The sequence below is a fragment of the Pinus tabuliformis genome, chromosome 3_1 (genome assembly GCF_031772625.1).
Source record: "Pinus tabuliformis cultivar Carrire ecotype Pingquan chromosome 3_1, CPIR1, whole genome shotgun sequence".
NCBI classification, from domain to species: domain Eukaryota; kingdom Viridiplantae; phylum Streptophyta; class Pinopsida; order Pinales; family Pinaceae; genus Pinus; species Pinus tabuliformis.
This window is the reverse complement of record NC_142301.1, coordinates 408,123,941-408,148,384: the sequence shown is the minus strand read 5'-3', so window position 1 is coordinate 408,148,384 and position 24,444 is coordinate 408,123,941. Positions and strand designations below refer to the sequence as shown.

The following is a 24,444-nucleotide window of genomic DNA, read 5'->3' as shown; positions in this document are numbered from 1 at the left end:
TGAAGGACCTAGGGATGACAATGAAGTAGCTATACAAATATTTGTTGATGTTGACTAGGCCAATGATTTGGATAAAAGGTTGACTAGAGGATATGTGTTCAAGTTGTTTGAGGAAGCTATTAACTAGATGAATAAGTCATAGTTGGTCGTGGCACTATCAACGACAAAGGTTGAATACATGGTAACCGCTCATGCAATGGAGGTTTTGAGAATAGCAAAAAGAAATGCTAAAAATAACATTTAGTTTATTCCAATTTTAGTTTGTCCTTGAATTAAAATTCGAGTTAGTCTCACCAGCTGCTTGAAAAATAATTAATTAATTCATTATGGATTAATTAGTTGGAGAAATTCAAGCTAGAAGTCTTTGTGAAGTCATGCAATAGTTATCCCTTTGATTGAGGAGATTATCCCTTAATTAAGGAGATAAGGATGAGTTGTATTTGAGTTGTAATTAGTTAGCTCAATTAACTAAGTTAAGTCCAGTGAAATTAGTTCCAAACAGTGTGAGGAACTAATTGTGAGTTCAGTCAGTTAATGCATGCATGCATGCAACTAGTGTACTCCAGATAACTGAAGATTCTCTCATAAATAACTCATACATGTCAGTTTAGATAAATACCCAATTGAGATTAAAGACAAGGACAATGTACTATCAGTTGGAGGAATTTTCCTATAAAGGAAAGTCATCCATGTAGAAGGAATAAGGTTCCTTAAGGATTGCGCAGTTTTACAGGGTGTGAGATCAATGTGAGTGAGCAGTCTTCCACTTGGTAACAGGTGGATCACCCAGGAGAAACTGCGCAAAGAAATAGGAGGCTTGGAGGGTAGAGAGGAAGGCTTGTGAGAAGCCTTGTTAGCCGGTGAGCATCTAGGAGGATTGTACTGAGAGCTGGCTAGCTATGAGAGCTAAAGCTTTGTGTAATCTTGATGTATTTCCACCTTGTATGATAATACAGATAGCGGGGTTTTTAGCTGAGGCTTTCCCGAGAGTATTCTTATGTGTTTCATGTGTATTGATTCTTCTTCTCTGTTATATGTGTTCTGTTTGATCTTGCTCAAATCGATTAAGCTTCCGCATGTTTGATTGTAGAAATAGCTTAATTATTTCGCTTTAGTATATTGCATTATCGGGTTAATCTATAGTGAGAATTTCTATAGAAGGAAGTAGTCTAGTTTTAGAAGCTGTGTTCAAATATTGGGTTTTCTCAACAAGCAGTAAGGATAAGTTGTGATAATCAAAGTGCAATCTTCCTAGCAAAGAATTTGGCTTACCACTTAAGGACAAAAAATGTTGATGTACAATACCATTTAATTAGAGCCATGGTGGAAGGAAAGAAGGTACTACAGGTAAAAGTAGATATGGTGAAGAATGTTGAAAACTTTCTAACAAAGTAGGTGAGTAAAAGGTAGTTTCTCTTGGTGTAGATAGGAGTTGGGCCTAGGGAGATGGTTCTAAATGCACGATATTAATAGTTTATGCAAAGAACACAAAAGCTAGGAGGATGTTAAGGTGTTTTACTCTTTGTAGATAATCTTATTCCATTAGAGTTTAATCAATTGATGTTTGGTTAGACAATATTGCTAGGAATGAACCTCAACATATTTGGTTGGGAACAATTAACTAGGGGCAACAAGTCAATGGGATGGTCGAATTCATGTCAATAGGAAGACAAGTTAACAATCAATAGGATGATGGTCAAATCGAGAGGAGTTACCTTAGTTAAAGTTGATGGGTAGTCGAGCAACTTACAAAAGTAGATAATGGACTGCAATAGTTGAATGGATCACAATAAGAAATAAACACATAGTTTACTTAGACTAGAGGTCAAAAGGGAAATACACTACAATTGGAAATGGTCAAAAAACATATATTTACACGAGATTCCCAAGATCTTAGCCAATGATATTCAACCACCTATACTAATTTGAGATACTTCAAATTAGAGTTTTCCATGCCTGTAAATAGAGCATGATGTAAGGTTAATGAGACATGATGAGATAAGCATGGTTAGTAGAGATCAGGTGATGTATGCATGCATTAGAATTAGATGTGGACCAAGGTCGATGTTCATTGTAAAATAGCTATAATATTCAATTGAGAATATAAGAGCAATGAAGCTCAAAGGTCAATTGGTTTTCCTAGTTAAGGGTTTCCAATGTAAAATCTTTGTATGTTGTGTAAGTCATTATTGTGTGCCATTTTTTATTTTATGATCTTTAAGTTATCTCATTACTTTTAAAGTTTTGTGTTAATTGAGATTCTAGTCTGGTTTAGATGTATAGTCAACTCTGTATTTGGAATTTTGGTGTCTGAAGAGTAAATTAGATGCCTTAAGCCCATCTAAGGTTCATGGAACATGTTAAGTAATTATTATATATGGACACCAATTAGTTTATGTAAATCACTTTGTGTATAGATTGAATCCTAAAATAAAATCTCTAGTGTGGATGTGGAAACCATATTTAGTTGTTGAAACAATTGAAAATTCAAGTTACACAGAAGAACATTAGGATATAAATGAGGGCGTTGACAAACATATTTTATATGCTTCAACTCACAGCACACTCAAATCTCATTGGGCGAGTGAGATAATGGGACATAGCTTGGTGGTTTATGCCCTTGGTGTTATGTTTCTAACTATATACAAAATGTTAGTTTGCAGAAAAGGGAAAGGGAAACTATATACATAAAATACTTACAATATAAACACTATACAACTAAACTAAATTGCATAATAGGTGTAAAACAAAATAATATGATAAATTTTGGCATATTTATAATTGTACTTTGCTAGTCATAAGACCACGCAAGCATAATAAAATTTGGTACAATTAGGCTCACAATTTCAACAAGATATATCATTAATTCTTCTTATAAAGTTTAGAAGGTTAACAAAAAAATAGATGTATGCCAAATAAGAGAAACTGTAAAATGCTATTTTTCATTAAAAAGCATGTGAGTACAACAAACTATAATGTAAAATTCATGCAAAGATATGGATTAGAATCTATTATAGAAGCCTAAGATGTTACAAATTCATACATAGGCAATTGAGTGCTAAAAAAACAAGCAAGATAAAGCGGTGGGAAAGACTTGGACTTCTTTGATAAGATTGTATTAGCAAGTAATTATGCAAAAAGTGCACCCATTAGAATTGATATAAAGCATATTAGACCTTTTAACAACACAAATATTGCAAGAAATATAAAATAACCTGAACAAATCAATCTATGAATGTTGTGTTTGCTTCTTTCTTGCCACTCAAATGATTTTGTTGTCAATCAAAACATGTAAGATCTTGTACTCCAAAAAGTAATTTTTTAAGGGAATGACAACTTATAACCTGTGTTGCACGGGTACCCGCACCCGGGGGTGGGGTTCTCGAACCCGTCCTGGGTTCCTGCACCCAAGTACCGGATTCGGGTACGGGTTCTTCCCAGACGAACCCAGAAGAACCGGGTTCTTCAAAAAAAACATTGGGTTCTTTTCCTTTAACGGGTTCTTGGGTTCTTCGGGTTCTTCATAAAAAAACTATATTAAAAATTTAATTTTCAAATATTTTTTTTTTATTGAAATTTTAAAAATAACTTATAACAAAGGTAAAACTTATAACAAAACCTAAAAAACCTTAAATCAATTCTTGTAAATCAATTTGGAATGAAACATTCTTCCACGGTCCTTACCATCAAAACCTGTGTTGCACGGGTACCCGTACACGGTTTTTAAAGTTTTTTACAAGTCTTGTTTTTTAAGAATTCTTGTAAATCAATTTGGAATGGAACATTCATTCCCGAGCCAAATAACCATCAAATTATAAACTGTAAATGCACATATACAGGTTTAGACATTTTCGGTCAAATAGAAAGTAGGATTGAGACCAGCCATAAGCTGTAATCAACTGATGCTGTTAAATGGTGAAGGGCTATTTTGGACAATGGCTAAATTAAGTATCAAAATCCTGCCAATTTCTCACAGCATTCTGATAACATCATGTTAAGATTAAAACTAGGAAAATATGCCTAAATCATATATGGTCTCTACAGACTTGTACACCAAGTAAACTCTAAAAACTGCGAAGATGTTTTATGTTTAGATAATTAATATTCAGGCAGAGCTTCGCACTCAAAGACAAACTATCCCTCAAGCCATCAGATGGCTACTGTGCATTTTATTGGGAAACAAAGACTGATAAGCGTGTTTTGTGGAAGGGTAAGGCTGCCACTGTTTTTGGGATTGCTTTACCACAGAGCACACCATGCATGGGGCAGGTGGATGATTAGACATCAAGAAAATTTTAGACCACTATCAGGTTGAGAAGAATCTCCTATGAAAAAATTGTGTTTTTATATGGGAGAGACTAAACATTCAAAGCAAAGTTACAGGCTCAAGCTCCAGCCAGAATGAGCAATTTCAATAAGGAGAGAAGTTGTCTTGAAATTAGAGCAGGAGGTAGAAATACTAACACTCCTTGGCTGTGTAGGAGGAAGGGTCTGTACGACCACAACCTGATTCATTGATAGGCGTCCTTGCAAATGAACCTAAGCTGCATAGTTATTTTAAAGCCCGTGTGTGACAAAATCTGTCCCAAGTTTCACCAAAATAGCCGAGTCTAGCATTTATCCTAGTATGTATTTTGAATTTTCAGTTTTAGTAGTAGCCTTGAGCTCTCTCACATCGCTGCCACAGTGTCATGGTTACACGGAAAAGATTCAAAAGAACAGTGTTTTGGTGATAAATTTTGAAATTTCAATGTCAATGTTGAATGTTCAATGATGTGCATGTTTAAATGATTATCATTAAAGTTTTCTTGTTTAAAGTTGAAAAAATATACAAATTCAAATTTCATATATATTATTAGTTATAAATTTATAATATATAAAATATAATTATTAAAATTTAATATTATTATATTACCCGACGAACCCACACACCCTGTTTCCAAAAATGCCGTCCCCGTCCCCGTCCCCGTCCCCGCACCCACGTTTCTTGGCAACATAGCTTATAACTTAAGCATACCTCCCCTCACTCTCATTTTCCATCCCTCCTTTTGTGCCCTCTGTTGATTTTGTATCTTCCTTGGACAATTGGGGAGAATAACTGTTTTGTAATTAATCCTCTTTTTATTAAATTAATCTCTCTCTTTTTAATTTTGAGAGAGGGTACTCAATAAGTGTTAAAATAATTTATTTATATTAGTAGGTGGGGTCCCCGATAAAGTTTACTGCTATTATATCATCATGAAACGTTGTGACTCCCATGAAATAAAATATGCATACATATGACATCATAAAATAGCATCACCATCAAGCATCCCATAAAACCATGCGTGTAGAACATCATATCTCATAAAATAACTATGTGGAGTAACTCTTGTGCCTCCAACAAGTAGTAATGTCATAAAAAATATAGCATCATCAAAAATAAAATGTTGTCCAAAAAAATGTAATATGTGTTGTAAATTGAAATATGTCCAAATAAAGTTAAGCATAACCATAATGATAAAACAAAAATAACTAGCTTATGACAGCTCTGGGTGTATGCTAGAACCAACAATGTGCCTCTTTCCTTCATTTCTCTCTTCCCCTTGTATCTCTGGATGCATGTCTTGAAAAGAGATTTCTCTCTTTCCCTCCCCATCTACTCTTGATGTGTTGGTATGTGAGTATGCCAAAGTGGCCTCAGAGGGGGAACATGCAAGTACAAAAGAGAGATGTAATTTCCCTACCACAATATGAGGATCGGGGTTGAGGGGATGATGGGCACGAGATGGCATGGCTTGTAATAATGCTGAGGGTACCTGAGGTGCAGCAATCAATGGAGGAATTGAATGATGTCACACACTTATAGCTTCTTTACAATTTTTATTTTTATTTTTTTAATTTTAACTTTTAATTAATTAATTAATTAATTTTTATTTATTATATATATATATATAATTTTTTTTTTTCTTCTGCTAATAAAATGCTTTCATGATATATAGCAGAATATGTTGTTATACTTCATGGGTTCATGATGGTTATGTTAGGATCCTTCCGCTCATACACTTATATTTCCTTTACAATTTTTTTTTTTGCTAATAAAATGATTTTTAGGATATACAAGAGAAGATGTCGCTGCAACTCTATTGCTGAACCCCCATTACTGCAACTCTATTGTTGTACTGCCATTGCTGTAACTATGTTGCTATATTGCCATTGCTACAACTCTTCCACTACAACTCAACAATAAAAAGTTAGTTGCTACAACTCTAGATCACCATTGATGCAACTCTATCGCTGTAATTTTGTTGTTGCAACTCAACGATGAAAATCTAGTTGTTGCAACTCTAGAGCATCATTTTTGCAACTCCACTACTAAATTATGACAACCAAAATGAGTGACAATGGTTTGTGCTATGACACCATGTACAAATCGAGCTGCGACTCTAGATGACACTGTTTCCACAACTCTGGAACTCTGTTTCTATAACTTTGGGATGTTGTTGCAAATTAGAATTACATTGCAACTCCAATGCCAACGCAAAACCAAGCTATTTGTAGGGCTAATGTGGCAGCACAATAAAGGTACATGGCATACTAACCACTTATGGTAAGTCATTGAGGTATTTCCCAAAAATTGCATAATGAATTACATTAATTGGCATTACTCAAATTGACCTCCAATGTGAATTGACTTGCATCAGTCGCTGCTACCATCACTCAATGACATGATCACCTCATCATAAAAATAATCTCCTTCCATAATTGGAAACCTCCAAACACTAAACCGTTTCATTCCATTATAGTCACAATTTGTCTGAGCTCTGAGAAGGAGGAAAAAATGGGAGGCTCATTGATCCACAAAGAACCATTTAAGGGGTGTATTTCAAGTGTATTTCAACAAAGAGTCTAGATACAATATGTACATAGGCTACAAGTGTATCATGATATGGTGGCCCTTGAATTTTCCATGAATTTCAGGGAGGACAAGTCTATTGTATCAAGAATAATGGCACAGGTGAGAGAGTGTGTTGTGGTTGAAATAACAAGGCTTGCTTAGATATGATAGCAATGAAATCTTCATTACATGCCAAATCCCGAGATTATGGAACAATTTCTCAATCCAGGAGTAGCCATGGTTAGGAAAGGGACAGGTTTTGACAGATGGTCATTCCTGGCTCCATGGGGAGATGTTGCCTTGCTATTGAAAAAATATATAACTTATGAAGGCCACCACAATGTCATTTATTTACAACACCTTAGGTTATTGGACCACTTACGACTTGGAAAGCTAGTAAACATGTCCTTTTTCCTGATGAGGACATTGCAAACTATGACTTCCCTTGTGTTGAAATCTAAACGACCCAGGGATCCCCTCTTGCATCATGGGCTCATAAAGATTTTGGTTGAGTGCACATTGTATAGAGAATGATAGGTGTGGGCCAAAGTGGCAATAACACTAACAAAAATCACAACTACTATAACTCCACCCTGAGGCAATGCATCTACAACTCTAGATATCACAATTATCGCAACTCTTGGAGCCTCAACTGAAGAATACATTGTTGCAACTCCGTTATCTATATAATACCCTAGCATTCTAATTGAGGAAGAACTCCATAAGGTTTTTGCTATAAATCTACAGAAAGATGAGAGTGGTCATCACAATAATGTTGAGATAACATGACGCAAACCATTGACCAAGAGATTAAGAAGAATAACAAAAAAGCTAACATATGCACCCATTCCAAAGAAGAAAAGGATTAGGTATACCTCCATTTTTGCAACTTAGCAAACACAAGCCAAAACCTCTATTGCTACACAAGAACCAACAAGGGTGGAAATTGAAGAAGGCGGCGTTGCAGCATGAGGAGAAACCCATGCTGCTCCACAAGAACCAACAAGGGTAATTGGAGAAAGACACCCCGGTAATACAAAAGAATCAAAAGAAGTGATGGGAGATGGCTAGGATTTTTTTGGACCTTACACTTCATGAAGAAATGGAGACAAAAACTCTTCCTACAATACAAGAACCAACAAGGGAAATTTTGGGAGAAGGCCTTGTTGCAATTCTAGAGGTATACACAGAAGAAGAAGAAGCTTTCACTCCCAACATGCCCACATAAGAGTCCACTACTACCTCATAATTGAAGAAGACATCCAAATCAAGAGGCATAGAGAAGTCAATACTCCTTGTCTCATTCCTTTATATGCATCCCTTTTAAGGAAGAATGATATGTTAAAGAAGAAAAATAGGAAGCTTCATACTGCCGCTAAATTGTTGAGAGATGAACTCAGGGGGGAAGATATCTTTTGAGAAACTAACACCTACTTGCCTAGGAAGCAAGTTCGCTTGGTGCAGAGGAACCTCTCCTTGAAATAAGAGAGACAACCCAAACCTACAAAAGAGAAACTCAACAAGTGAATGTCCAAATAGAAGATGACAAATTTACCTTGATTGAGATAACTACTTAGACAAAGGACAAAACAATGGAAGAAAAATCCACACAAATAAATATCCCTAAGAGGTGGATGAGATGAAAGGAAGATAGGTGGAATCAACCATTACAATCATATGAAGAAGAGGTGATGCCTATCAAAGAAAATCACCGAATTGGGATTGAGAGAGAAGTGGGCTAAGTAGTTTGAAACCAATAGAATCAGATGGAAAGAAGTAAGGATAGAAGAAAATAAATTGTTTAAGAGAAATAAGTGAATAGATTGGAGATTGAAAAAATACAACTTGGATTGTTGGTGGATTCATCACTCAGATCTAGGGCCCCCTCTCCACACTATAATATATTCTTGCAAGGGAAACTTGCATTATTCTAGAGAAAATCCATAATGATCAATAATACTTTTGAGATCACTTCCTCAACTACCTTTTTGAAGGCTTACTATGCATGTACTAATGTGGAAAAGAACTTGATATGTGAACCATACTAGCATAATGTCTTGTTGTGCCATGATCCAATTTGGAACCCAAACCATTTTGTGGGGGATGTCCAATTGAGAGCATTTATGTCTAACCTAAGCAACCATGTTGATCAGGCATATTCTCATAAGATTGCAAAAAATAATGTCAAAAGCAACCCATGGGCTACGAGAGAGTATCATGGGACTTTTCAAGTCCTTGACATACACAAGTAGTGAAATTTCTCTCCTTCACATGCATAGTTCATGGATAAAAAAATGCAAGAGTATATTGCACATTATAGGTCACAAATTGAAGTAATGGAGAGGGCATCCATGGAAGGATGTATTCAAAGATGGAAACAAGCTAGGGAAGACATTCGACAAAGGGACCCATTTAATCCTAGCAATTTGAAGGTAGCATTAGAGAGAGTGCACAGGTATATTGAGTGCATAGAAAGCTATGGAGATAAATGGATAAGTCTAAATTTCCACTATTCAATGATCTGGCTACCAACCAGGGAATACAAGAAGGAACACAAGTTGTTTTGAAGGAAATAATTGGTTTGTTGGAAGGAAATTCATGCAAGAAGACACTTTTATGCACAAGGCAGGGTAGACCAATTATAGCCTTAGCAAACTCCATGCGAGCTTCACCTTCTTACGCTTATATTAACTACTGGTTGCATAGGGACATGCAACAAATTCAATTGGGGGAGATGATGGGCACCTAATTTGGCATCTTTTTAGCACCCATCCAATACCTTTTTGTCCATGTTTTTCCAATTTCCATCTCATCTTAATATCTTTTTCATCCATAATGATCCATTTTTGGTCAAGGCATGATTATCCTCTTAATATGCCATTTTAATGCTTATTCTTATGCATTTTCAAGAAATTGTCATCTTTCTAACTAACAGTGGTATGTAAGAAATAAGGTTGCATAAGTACTTTCCAAACGTAAGTGTTGCAACTGTCTCGACAATTGCTACAACTCTCTCAATAGCTATTACAACTCTCTAGTGTAGTTGCTACAACTAGGCTTTAGTGCAAGTGCTGCAACTCTCGAGTGTAGTTGTTGCAACTCAGCTTGAGCATGGTGCTACAACTTTGAGTTGTTGTAACCATTGCTGCAACTCTACATGTTGTGACTCTCACCTCACCGTTGTTGCAACTCTTGCCTCACCATTGTTGTGACCCTCACCTTAGTGTAGTTTCTACAACTCCGGGGAAATGATGCTACAACTCTACGACAATTGAGCTAGTGCACCAGTAAATCGAATAATTGTCGTCTATAGATCGACAAAGCAGTCAGAAACCAGATTTTCTCATGGAGGGAAGTGAAAAAGGAAAATAGGAACTCAAGAACGAATGATGAATTAGAAACCACTCGTTACAAGTTGATTAAGTCAACTTATGTGCAAGTTTTTCTATCTCCTGGAAAATAAATGTAACAAGATGGACCAATCTTTTTCTCATAACTATCGATCAAATTCTTTGATTAATATAGATAGAAAACATCATGTATAATATAGATAGAAAACATTCTTTGATTTATATTGTTCTTTATGTTTGGGAGAAAAAACAAACTTGGATGAAATGAAGAATACTGTTAGCATAAACTATGAAATGCATTATAATATGTATCAAAGGAACTTGTCTACTTATCATTGTAAAGATTCTACTGATAAGAACAACAATGATATAGCACCCTATGTCCTAAATGTTTGAAATAGAAGAGACAAAAGACATACGCCTTCGTTGGCCCAATAATGCCACTGAGATTCATAAAAGACATAAAAAATGGTAGTTTGTAAATGTTTTAGATTGGATAACAATTCCAAAATAACAAAGCATAATTTCCCAAACAACATAATTTACAAGGGCACATAAAATGAAAGTTGTAATAAAATATTGAGATGAACCTTTGGTAAGACATTGATATCCTCACCACATTTGAAGTGGCTGTATTATACTATAACAACCATCCTTACATGCACAATTATTACAAACAAATAAAGGCACTGCCAAAAATGGAATGAGTAGAGTGAGTTTTCCAACTCCCCAACAAACAACAGGTGGCGATTGACTACCACATACTGATCATTTGCAAAGTTAACGTTGATATAAGAATAAACAAAAAAAAGTCATCGGACTCTGCAATTGTTTAGAAGACTACCACGAGACTAATCTATGAAAGAAAAATGAATGGTGAACAATGATTTAAAAATTCTTATAGGAAAACACCAACCTCCAATATAAAGGAAAAGTATATGTTTTTCAATCTATGCCAAAATGATTTCATGTTTTGAGCCAACGTTGACTAACATATTGTATAATAGTCAAATCATGTGAAGGTACCCACCATAGGGGTAGTTGTACTTATGTCTTTTGGTATTTAGAATTTTAATTGAGACATGAGACTGGGATGTGTTGAGCATGAACTATTACAAGATGAAAAAAATGTAAATTTCCACCATGTGTAAAATCTGGAAAGAAATAACTCTGATTCCTATACCCTATGAGAATTACTAAGCAGTGAGTTGAAAACATGAAAAATATGCTTAAAGACATAAAAAGTTGTTTTATTGGAAACTTTCAAAGGTTAGAGTAGTCCTATGTATTGAGAAGTGTAGCTTGGGAGGTACTCCAACAACCCCTGGGGTACTGGGTTTGTGTGGAGTTGATACATGCAAAAGTGGTTTTGTGGGCAATGTACCCAAGTGATGGGCTTTACACAGTCTCGGTCTATGTGGGCAAATTTGTCACATCTATAGCATTGGAATTTTGACAAGTCTCTTCTATTATTGTTGAATGTTAGCTTCTTTGACTTCCATTTGGAAGGTCTTCCTTTGCCTTTTCCTTTCTTGGCATTCGCTGCAAATTCTATACGATCTCCTTCTTCTTGTCTCTGAATTCTGCCTTTGGAGATGAGCCTAGATTGTTCTTGAGTGCAAGAGCCTAAGAGTTCATGATATGAAGGGAGCTCCTTTCTGACACTGATGCTAGTAATGAATGTCTCCCAAGACATGGGGAGTCCACCAAGGGTCATCTGCACAAGCTCTTTATCAGGAATGATTTCTCCAATGGAAAGAAGCTAATCTCTTATTTGAGAGATTCTCATGAAGTAGCCTATTATAGATTCTGACTTGGACATTTTGACGTCACGAAGTTGAATCTTCAAGGAAATGATGTGGATGAGATTGTTGACATCATACATCCCAATCAATTTGTCATACATCTCCTTTAACTTCTTCAACTTGGACACATAGGTGATGAGATGATCTCTAAGAGAAACACTAATGATCTTCTTGGCCTTGATATCACCCTTCTTGTACTTGGATTTGACATTGGCATTATCATTCTCAAAGGGTTCAACTACCTTGTCCTCCACATACTCCACCACATCATTCTCCTCAAGGGTAAGATCCAACCTAGCCCTCCATGCCGCAAAGTTGGAGGCATCATTCAATTTCTCTTCAATCTTGAAGTAGGAGGAAGACATCTTGTCCAACAAAGTTGATCACTAATTAGCACGAGAAGTGTCTCAAGGGGTGTATTCTTTGTTCTCCAATGGATAATCTTCACCTCAGCTGTGAAACCATGTTAATTTTTCTCAAGTTCTATGATGTTATAATCACTTAAACAATATAGCATTCAATTTCATTCACCCCAGTAATAGTTAAGCAATTAAGCAATTATAGATAGAACAATAAACAATAATGCGCAATAGAAGATAACCAAGCACAATGAGACAACGATTTTTGGTCAAAGCCATGGAAAAACCCCACAAGGGGGAAAACCCAAATCAATTCTTCTTCGTCTTAGTTAATCAATGTTTAGCTTGAGATATATGGTCTAATTTGTACATCAATAACTAGTCAAAGTTAATCCTTTGACTACTAAGAGAATGAGAGTCAAACCAATTCAAAATCAGTCAAATGAGAGAAACAACAACAATCTTCTTACAGTGAAAGTTCTGCTCAATGGGCCAAATTTCGGCTTGCAACTTCCATAGAAATCTCGGTTAAAGTGAACAATCAACCCTATGGTCAACGCCCAATAGAACAATATGAAATTCAGCTAACCTAGAGTAAAAAATTTGGTCAACTTAGAGAATATACCCAGTGAGAGATTCTACCTTCTTTCCTCAATCAAAACTTGGTCAAATAGAGTTAAAGTCTCCTGCAATTCTCAGTCAATGGAGAGAGAGTTGACCTGTGGTCAACCTCAATCAATGTGCCCAAAACAAGGACAATAATGTGGTCAACATAGTCAAAGCCTCCCTAAAATGATCGACCTCCAAGATAGTGAAAGAGCTCGGTCAAAGCAACAAAAATTTCCCAAGTCAACACTGGTCAAACATAAGTAAAAAGGCTTGTCAATGCATAACATATTCTCCTATAGATTCCTTCGCATGTGTGAGAGATTCTTGTAATTTCAGATCAAATTGATTGGCAATGTGATGTGTCAAATGAGCTCCAACGATTGTGTATTTATATGAGTCTGAGGAGGCGGCTTTTCACATTGTGGGGCAAACTTAATCTTCTTAGGGCTGACTTGGTCAAAGTTATAAATATGAACTTTCTCCATTAATTTGGTAATAAAATTCTGAATGAAGTTGTCAATTTCAACAAAAGAAAATTATTATGTATCATATCCCATTTAGACATTTAAAAGAAAGAGAATTTCAATTTTTAGTATGAGTCAAAAGTCCACATAATGACCAAGTCGACCCTCCTTGGACAGGTCAGTCTAAACCTCCTAGTGGCATCTATTCAACCTTCCTTGAAAGCTATATATAAGAGACAAGTTCGACCTCTTTGGAGCACATTCACACATCATCACAAGAAGTATTTCTGAACCAAGCGAAGAAGAGGAGCCGAGCCAAAGGAGAGAGAAAGAAAGTCAAGAACAAGAAGAATATTCCCTCGTTGATTGAATCTTTGACCTTTGCAACTTACATGTGTGAAGGATTGTTTCTCTATGAAAAGGCCAAAATTTTCTAAGGTAGCCACATGTTAAAATTCAACCCTAGTTGCAAGTCCGAATCTCTAAAGTTTGACCAGATTTGAAGCAATTTGTCCAATGTTGACTTTGAATTTTGGAGGTGACTTGGAGGAGGGCTTTACTTGGCATTTTGGTGACAATTTTGTCTTGGTCTTAGATTGGATATCTCTCATTTTGATATGATTCTATAAGGAAAGAATTGCTGGGTTTTCTCCTTGTGGGTTTTTTGGTGTCTCTTGTTTCATTGTGATCTCTATCTTTCTTGAATGATCAAACAAACATATAATTGCTTGATGAAGATGACATACGAAGTAATAAGAAGACATCTAATATTCACAAGTAATTATCAAGAAGAGAAATTAAGTGACTAGGCTACATTGCACTTGGTTTCTCAACATGGTATCAGAGCTAAGGTGAAGGGAGAAAGCTTGAAGATCATACTATTAAAGACATCATTGTAGCAACTCTTTCTCACTTGAATACATCCTTGAAGACACTCTTGAAGAAACTCTCTCTCTCACTTTCAAGTAAGTACTCTTCTATTCTCTATGTCCAATACTTCTGATCTAATGACATCTATTTGTAAGGATGGAAACAAGCTTGAAGGAACATCCAATTTCAAAGCTTGGAAGAAGAGGATTGATCTAATCCTTATAGAAAATGAAGTCATGCAATTTGTTGAAGGCAAAGTTCTAGCACCAGATAAAAATAATACTCAAGAAGTGGCCAAATATAATAAGAGAGAACTCAGAGCTCAAAGGATTCTCTTTGAATCCATCAAAGATCACTTCATCACTTTGGTTTCAAAATTGTCTACATCCAAGGAAATTTATGATACTTTGGTGAACTTGTACTCTATCAACACAATAAGTCGTAAAATAATTTTAAGAAATCAACCCTATAGAACAAGGATGATGAAGGAGTACAACATGGCTTCATATTTTATGAAGATATAAAAAGTTAGAGATCAACTTCAAGGGATTGGTGAAACCATATCTAATTTTTAAATGATCACCACTGTAATCAATGCTTTACCTAATGCTTGGGATGGTTTTGCTGGAGGCATTTATCCTAGAAAGGAAACTACTACTTTCGAAGAATTATGGGCATCTTTCCCTTTAGAGGAATCAAGACTAAAGGATAAAAGCAATACTCAACCTTATAATGAAGATTCTAAAGCTTTTGCAGCTAGATCAAAGAAGAATTTTGGATTTCAAAACAAAAAAGATGGAACATATCACAAGGAAATAAAGATATGTCCAAAGTCCAATGCTATGGATGTCATGAATATTGACACTACAAGAAAGATTGTCCTAAGAACCCTACGAACAATAAGAGGAAGGAAAACCTTATAATGAAGATTCTAAAGCTTTTGCAGCTAGATCGAAAAAAGAATTTTGGATTTCAAAACAAAAATGATGGAACATATCACAAGGAAATAAAGATATGTCCAAAGTTCAATGCTATGGATGTCATGAATATTGACACTACAAGAAAGATTGTCCTAAGAACCCTATGAACAATAAGAGGAAGGAAAGACATGAAGCATCAATAGTTGAAGATGAGGAAGCTCCAAAGAAACCGAAGGACAAAAATCAAAAGGATCTCTACTATTGAAGATAATGAAGAATTTAGTTGGTGCACATATCAATAATCATACATCCACTCTTGCACTGGGTTTGAAGTAAAAGTTTACTTTTCATTTTTGTATTTAGAAGATGATAGTCCAAATAGAACTCACTAAGGATGAGATAAGTGATTTATGAAAGCTAGTATATTTGGGATTGAGAAATAGAAGTTTTTCTAGATTGGTTCAAGGGAATTAAAATTAAGAAGGAGCTCTTGTTCATCTATAAAAATAATTGATTGTTTGAAGTAGTCTCGTTGACTATGGATAGGTCTAGTAGAAATATCGATTAATTGAAGAAAACAGTTGCACAGTGGAAGCTCATCATGAAGATTTAGAGGAAACTAACATCTCCCTATTGATTTTTACATGGTCTTCTCAACTGATAATTTCTTTTGATGTTTTAAATGATATTTTTGCACATTCTTAAACATGGTTACATCATTAAACAACATCATTAAGCAAATTATACAAAAGACATCAATACAATGATAGTAGAACCATGAAGAAGAAGCTAAACAAGAAATACAAGATATTGCCTTGGGCAAACCCATAATGGGGAAAACCTAACCATCCTTTTCCTTAGAGAATCAATGCAAAAAGAGATACATCAAATTCAACCAACCTCCAAAGGCCAAGTCAACCCTCCACCATTTTGTCCAAAGAAGCTCTGCAACAAAGTCAAGATATTGTCCTCCAAGTCTACCTTTGAATTCACATTGTGCCCTAGAGATCAACCTCTTTCCACAAAGATCAACCACAAGGTCTGAACCCCACTCCACAGAGCTATACCTCAAGGTTCTCGATCCCTCTCCATAGAGCTATACCTTAGGGTTTCGACCCTCTTTCCACAAGGCTATGCCTCAGGGTTTCAACCCTCTTTCCATAGGGCTATGCCTCAGGTTCTCGACCCTCTTTCTGTAGGGCTATGCCTCAACTTTCCACATAAATTAACCTCAGGGACTCGACCTCTTTCCACAAAACCATACCTCAGAAATTACACACTGTTACACAAATAAGTATCCTCAAACTTGCGAGCTATTTTGCCTCACATCAAAGAGCCTTAGATCAGATACCAAATTGTGTCTTTTGAAAAGCGAATAGGCTATATTTATACTTCTTCGTAAGGGTGTGTCTTTTTGATAGGTCGACTTGTCATTTTGAGGGCTGACTTGGTCTTTGAGGAGGTAAATTTCAAATTAGAAAAAAATCATTTTCCCGCTCTTTGATGAGCTTTATAATTTTTTTTTTCTTTTTGAATACAAAATAAATCTTTTTCTTGTAATCATGAAGAACATGCTTCATATAAATTTTCTTTTGCAAATATAATTCATATTTTAATATTACAATTACAAAAAAATACTATGAAGACAGACCATAACTACAAAAATTCAACACTGCCTCTTAGTAGGAGAGATACTTAAAATGACTATCTCGATGTTCCCTGGATACATGATCTCTCTAAGGAAAGGTTAAATTCATCGATAATATCTTCATCTAGGTCAACACCCTTGACCTAAATCAACATCATCTTATCATCAACATCATCACCTATCATCAACATCTGCTAGTGGCCATATTTGGGGCAGTACCAAACCCATGGCAATGTCATCAACATATCAGTACTCCTCTAGAGTGATTGGTCGTCAAATCCCATGGCCTCTTTGTAGGCCAAATTACTGAGACCCTCAACTAGCAAGCACTGACTCACCATTCTTGGTGAGTACTCTTGGCCAAGGCCTCACTCAATCCCTCTTGGTTGGTGATCAACTCTAGATACTGAAAGGACCTAACTCCACCCAACTTAGTGTGTGGTAAGAGTCCAAGACCTTACTTCACCCTACCTGGAGTGTGATTAGGGTCCAAATGTTGAAGGACCTCACTCCACCATTTCTAGTGTGTGATCAGGGTCCAAGACCTCACTCCACCCTACATAGTGTGTGATCAGGGTCCAAATGCTGAAGGACCTCACTTCACCATTCTTGGTGTGTGATAAGGGTCTAGGGCCTCACTCCACCCTACCTCGTGTGTGATCAAGGTCTAGATGTTGAAGGGCCTCACTCCATTCTTGGTGTGTGATCAAGGTCTAGATGTTGAAGGGCCTCACTCCACCATTCCTCGTGTGTGATCAGGGTACATGCAAAGGAATAATTATACAAACAAAAAAATGGCAATTATGACGATTAAAGTTCAAGTGATTAGAAGAACCAATGGTATCAAGACCCTAAGTTGGAGGCACATGAAGAAAACTAGTGTCATAACATTCACAAGACTCAAAAGCATACAATATGGTATTATCTGAAATGGATATGGTGAATGAATCCAACCGGTTAAGTTAAAAATGTAGAAGTCACAAAAAAAAGGCATGTTCTGGAAAGCAAGGTTGTTGTTGTAGTTAACCTGATTGCAATATGCTCATGGTTGTTGTAAAAGAATAAGTGACCATTGTACAAGTTGTTGTAGTTTGCATAATATAAACCATAAAATCTCCAAAATGCAGTTGGTGCAAAACTGCCCTCGTAGTTACAAAAGTGAACAATCATTAGAGCTAAGGAAAGGGGAGGAATAGACTTCACAACCGGTGGGTTGCACAACTGACAAGGCAAAGCATTGTGGCAAGAGCATTTCTAAGTATGCATTAGTCAAGAAGATAGAAAAGCACTACCACAAAGGTGTTGAAAATTGGCAGCCAAAGATGAATTTCCTTAAATAAAATCTCATTTCTGACAATTCCAGAGTGACTTTCTAAAAATATAAAGTCATGTCTATCATCTCAAGTATGACTTTCCAAAAATAGTAAATCACCTTGCATCAATTGGTAATTAAGTATAGTTGAAGGAAAATCACTTAACTTATCATTAATCAATCCTAATAGTTCAATCCCGACTTAATCATCAATATTATTAATAATATTATTATTATTATCCTTTATGATACTATGATATTATTATTAAAAAGAATTACCAGCCACCTTACCTTCATCATCTCAATCTCTTCGCACTTCTCTCCTTGATGACTCACATGGCACTACGTAACTCTCTCTCTCTCTTAATGATTCGTTACATTCTCTTACACACTCATTAAAGACATGTCATATTCCTATTACACTCATTAAAGGCATGTCATAAAAGATTCCACTTACCCTCTCTTTAATGCAGATGTTACAATCTCCTTAACTAAGGTATACGTACATCTCTTAATGTGTAATTTTCTAACTAGAAAATTTATAGTGAAATACCAAAACATGAACTAGCTACAACAAAATATAACATGGAAAATCTGAAATACACACATGTAATTGCTAATCAGGACTCCATTGGGCAAAAATAAGGAATCTGAGCCATTTTATTAAATCTCCATGGAAAATCTGAGTACAATGAGATGGAAAGTGTGCACTTGAGTTTGCTTCAACAATCAAGCATACACCCAGGTGAAAAATAAGTGAGTTCTCCTCCCAAAATGGCTTGTTCTAGTTGTGCATTCTACCCAAAGATTTCTGTAACTGTTGCTGGAGGCAACTTGTGGTTTGGGGCCCCAAAACTCCTCCAAAAAGTCTACAAAATTAGATAGAAGCTCCTTGACGCCATACCAACAAAACCCATATTTTTTTTGGGCTAATTCCAACCTCATGAAATTACCCAAAGTTGGTGCGTTCACTTCCAACTGCTAGCCCAACACCCAGTTCAAAATTCTCTGCTGAATCCCTGCTCCAAGCTCCTCTAAATAGTTGGAAAATTCTTGCAATACTTCACAAGGACGAGAAGAGAGATTCCAACCCTCAAATCCCACCAGCTCCAAGTGATTACACTGTTGCAAACCGAGCTCAGAAAATGACTACGCAAGCCCTAGAAAGGAAAAGTCGTCCCACACAAAAGCAAGTATCTGTATCCTTGGGAATCACTCCGAAATTTCATTCTCCCTTAAGGTAATTTTCGGTAAATTCCTAAAGGGAAATATCCTGGGAATCTCCTCACCCAAGCACCACAAAATTTTGCTTTTGCGTCCCCTAGAAAACTCGCAACAATTGAAGCAGTGAAAGATAAGCTCCCAATAGCTATGATTCTACTCTCCGATCAACTTAGGGTCACACTCTAAGTTCACCAAAAGAGAGTTGAAAATTTCCGCTTGGAAACCCCTATGCTGAACAACCCCTGTTAACTTGGCTAAACAACTCAAGCAAACTCTCTAGTGTAAAAATGAACAAGTAATGAACCTCAAAAATGAGTTTGCTCCTCCTATAAATAGATGCTTCCTCTTCTCACACTTGTGGGCCCACTAGTTCGAACCCCTTTCCTCTCCCTTTCCTCATGTGGTGCGAATTCCTCCAAGGAGTTCGAGTTTCTTCTTGGGTGGCCTCCACACCCACCAACCTTCTAATTTTCTTATTTCTCCTATGTTGGCCCCTTTTCCTTCCTCTAAAATTTGTTTATGCCTCCAATTATCTTCTCCTAAGTCAAACATTAATAACTTGTCAAAATTGCAAAATTGGGAATTCACCTTAGTAGAAATTATTTATTTAGGGATATGATAGTCCTCCCCTCCCAAATGTTGCTTGTCCTCAAGCAACTGAAGTGTTGGACGTTGCAAAATTTTATCTCACTCATGCGGCGTCCTCTTCCATCAAGGCTTTCCATCTCACAAGGAATTCCCTAATAGTCTTGCTCCTAAGCTTCCTTTCCCTCTCCTATAAGATAGCCTCCGATGTCAAAACCAAGTGCCCCTCATCATCCAAGGGTGGTAGCTCTATAGTAGCTGTCACCTGTTGTCCCAAAGCCTTTTTCAAGAATGAAACATGAAAAACGTTGTGCACCTTGCTTCCTGGTGGAAGCTCCAACTCATACGCTACCTCTCCTACCCTCTTGGTCACCTTGTATGGTCCATAAAAGCGGGGTTTGAGCTTTTCAACTCCCTTCTGCTTCAACGTGGATTGCTTATATGGATGAAGTCTCAGAAAAACCAAGTCCCCCACCTCAAACTACCTCTCTACTCTTCCCCTATCTGCATACAACTTCTGTTGGTTCTGGGCAATCTGCAAGTTGTCCTTGAGAGCTCTAAGAATGTATTGGCTCTCCTGTATCCAATCCTTGGCCCTGGGGCCCGACTGTCTCCAAAGACCATGTCAACAAAATTTAGTGCATCATAACCATATAGAGCATGAAAGGGTGACATACATTAGAAGAAATTTCAGCCTAAAAGTGGCCTCCTAAATAAAAATCAAGAAATTAATAAAAAACACAATGTAGAATTTTTTTAATATTTTTTTACTTTTATTTATACTGCACAATATTTATTAGCACGAGATTTAATAAAAAAATTTGTGTATTATTTTTAATTTTTTACTTTTATCGAAATCCATCAATATATGACAATTTTATTAAAATCATTGTGTGTGTATATATATATATATATATATATATATAACTATTTTTTGGTGTTGTTTTAACGACATTGTCTAGTGAAGCCACAATTTCACCCAATTTTTTTTTTTTTGTCAGAATCTGATAATTTGTTTTTTTTGGAATACATTTTTAACTATTCTATATTTAACTTTTTTAACTATCTAACTATTTAATATTTAACTATATATTTTATTGTTGAATTTAGACTTTTGTGATCCATATTAATTATAACAACATTTTTCGGTGAAAATCACATAAAATAAAATCCCATCGACGCATTTCGAACCAAACAGTGTGGTTCATCTTTAGGACAAGATGAAGAATAAGATCTAGGCAATGAAATAAATAGATGATGAGAGCAGCTATCTAGCCATTAGAAAATAAAAACTAGTTTGACTAAAAAACTGAAATAATTAATTAAGCTTTGACTAAGGATTAAAAAGAATTTTAATTAATAATTTATTTTATTTTTGATTAAGTTAAAAAATTTATTTGTTTTGTTTTCCAAAGAGAAAAAGCGATCTTTTTATTACCAGGATAAAAAGTTACAAGTATATGCTGCAGCATTCATTTTGCTCTATAATTGAGATCATAGAGCTCGCTGGAAGAGGAAACTAAGCCTCGTCTAGCTAGACATGTAGGGAAAACCACTGAACAGATACACGGCCTCCTCCTATGAGGAAAGCTCGGACCAGTGCCCGTCCAGTTGGAGTGCTTAAAAAATAAATTAAACAAGAAATATGAGGGAAGACCGCAGTGACTACAAGAAGGAGAATTGAGAGAAATCATGAATTTCTCCCCTTTTCTTCTCAAATTTTTGCCATTCTCCTTAGGATGGAATTATGGGAACAAGTTGAAGGGGATTGTCTTCGCCGGGTCGAGGATTTTCCTTGTCTGAATCAGAGACTTCTGGAGAGTGCTACCTTTTGGTTCCACTGATTTCCATTGAATTTGTGTTCTTTCCCGATTGTGATTCCATAGGTTCTTGTGGGGCTGTCCTCTGAGTTTCTGTTTGGTTGCTTTCATCCTGGACTGGTTCTTCCTCCTCATTATCTTCCTCCTCGTCTGATTCTGTATAAGAGAATTTCCATCCTTTTTTATGGTTACCTGTTTTCTTCTTCCTGCGGCTATTCTTTTTGTATTCTGGACATGCATTTTGCAAATGTCCAATTTGCCGACATATTCTGCACCTGAAAGCTGTATTTTCATAATCTAATGACTGCAACCAACTACGGTCTTTGTATTTCAGTTTAATGTTTCCCGGTAATCCTTTACTAAGGTCTACTTCCACACATATGTGTGCGAAAGTAAATATTCTTTCTTCAATTCTTTGTGTGTCCATTTTGATAAATCTGCCTATGGAGTTGCCTATACATGCAAATATCTTTTGGTCCTAGAAATGGATGGGAAGATTATGAAGGCGTACCCATACAGGCATCCGAGATACAACATAAGTGTTTGCGTCAAAATCCGGGAACCATGGGGTAGTAAAGAGACCTGAAGAGCCCCAAAACCACGGTCCTTGCTGAAGCACAAACTCTTTGATTTCTGGCGACTGAAATTTTACTATGAAAAATCCCTTTGAACAGAGGTGGATCTCACAGTCCAAAGACCAATTTGTGAATATCCAATGAAACAGATCCAAGGGTTTGGGCCAAAACCTGTTAAATCGACAAATGATGGCTTGCTTTTCATAGCTGTCACATACCTTCTCTGCTTCTGCTATATCGATTGTTAGTTCTGGTATTTGTTGTAGTTGTTCCACTATGTATGGACTTGGTTCTGTTCCGGCCTGCTTTGGGACTGTCGTAGGAGCTTTCCCACTTTGTAAAATATGCTTGTAGGACGCTCCTTCGCTTCTGTATTGCTGGTGCTGAGCTGGGTTGTGATTCGATTTGGATCCACTGCCTCCTTCTGTTGTTTTGTTGGTTGCTGCACCCCCTCGCAGTCTCATATTGAGAATGATAGTAGATCCTGGCTTGATGTTGTACTCCTTCAAGGTTCTGTGATCCTGTAGCGATCTGCCCCCTGTTACTAGATTTTGCTCACCTGCCGGATAGCCAATCTGGTTAGCTATGTTATTTTTCAGATCTATTGCCCTATCTGTGTCATGCGTCCAAATCAAGATTGTATTTCCCATGGGCGTTCTGACAAGGATTTGAAATCGATTGGGTTCTGTCCCAGCAGGGAGGTCTGTGTTGAATGCCAGGGCGGATCTCATCACAGCTACCCGTCTATTCTTGTTGTTATATGCACAGTAGCCCTGGTTGTGGAAACTTAACGCATTCCTGTTCCAGCAGCATTCCCCACCCCGAAGATCCAGGGCCTTTGGATCTTGGCATCTCTTTCAAATATTGGCCAGATCGATTAGATCTAGGCCGGATCTGCACTGTTTGAGCCTGTCCATTTTAGGAGAGAGCAGATCTGCACCATGCAGCCCCCCTTCGTTGGCTTCAGCAACAGATCCAATGAGAAGGCCTGCAGATCCAAACCCTACCGCGTCCAGGGTCCCCTTCCTTCTTTCCCCCTTGTCGTTGCTCCGTGCAACTAGCTTCTCTACGCGTTTCTGGCAGTGGCTTGTCCTAGCCCCTTTTGCAGTTGGCATATGCGCTGCGTTATCATTGATTTTCCCCTAATTTGGTACCCCCCTTCCACCGTGGCCGAGATATACTGCAGGTATTGCCTCATGTGAGATCGAGGTGTTGTCCCGTGCATCGTGGTTCTGTTCCTGCTTCCCTGAGATGACCTTCTCGGCTTCTTGTAGGTTGTGGCGGAGGGTTGCAGGGGCGGCCATGGGAGCAATGTTCTTTTCCTCAGTTAGGAGACCTTATTCACCCTCCTCCGAAAGGCTTCAGTTAAAAATTTTATTTATATAATAAATAAAATCAATTTAGGTTATGAAAGAACAAACTATTAAAAAATAAAAAATAATCTCAATTTGAATATTAATTATTACTAATATTATTAAATTAAATTCTATTTGTATCATAATAAAAAACAATTTTATAGAAGCTTTAAATTGAAAAAATAAATTATTATGGAGATACTATAAAAAGAACTAGTATTCTAATAAATAATTAAAAACAAAGTTGTTAAAAAAAATAAAAATAATAATAAATAAATAAATATAAACTAATAATAAGGAAAGGATAAGAAGATAACCAAGAAAACACGAAAAACTCTAGGAAGAAAGAGCAGGGATCCAACACCTGTTGATACTCTAGCCATCATCTCTGTTTAGATTAACAGGCCTTTTTTCGATTTCTACGGCCTCCCTGAATTTCCGATGATGAAAATGGTCAATCCTAGTGATGACCCTGGCCTCTTCTATGCAAATGTGATGATTGGTTTTTTCCACATGTTTTGCCAAAGAGGAGCAAGACCTTCTGTGCTTGATATCTATAGCATGCTTACAAATCCTCTGATTTATTGATCGACCAGTCTCACCAATATAGGGGGCCCACAGGAACACAAAATAATATAAACACCCTTCCCATCCTTGGGGCTAACAAGGTC

The 24,444-nt window shown here is 36.6% G+C and overlaps 1 protein-coding gene across 22 annotated transcripts in view; it reads right to left on the bottom strand.

Moving 5' to 3' along the window:
* Positions 1-24,444, bottom strand: part of LOC149187470 (nudix hydrolase 20, chloroplastic-like) — a 614,870-nt gene that overhangs the window by 9,382 nt on the left and 581,044 nt on the right. For 6 of the 22 annotated variants that reach the window (XM_089411360.1, XM_089411359.1, XM_089411361.1 and 3 more), the window contains one exon: positions 10,690-11,013. The exons of 11 other annotated variants lie outside the window; for them this stretch is intronic. In XM_089411360.1, the coding sequence (XP_089267486.1) occupies positions 10,863-11,013 (151 nt within the window). In that variant the 3' untranslated portion in view covers positions 10,690-10,862. Of the gene's footprint in view, positions 1-10,689; positions 11,014-24,444 lie in introns of those variants that run through there. 5 more of the 22 variants (XR_016255774.1, XM_089411371.1, XM_089411377.1 and 2 more) reach the window with 1 other exon arrangement.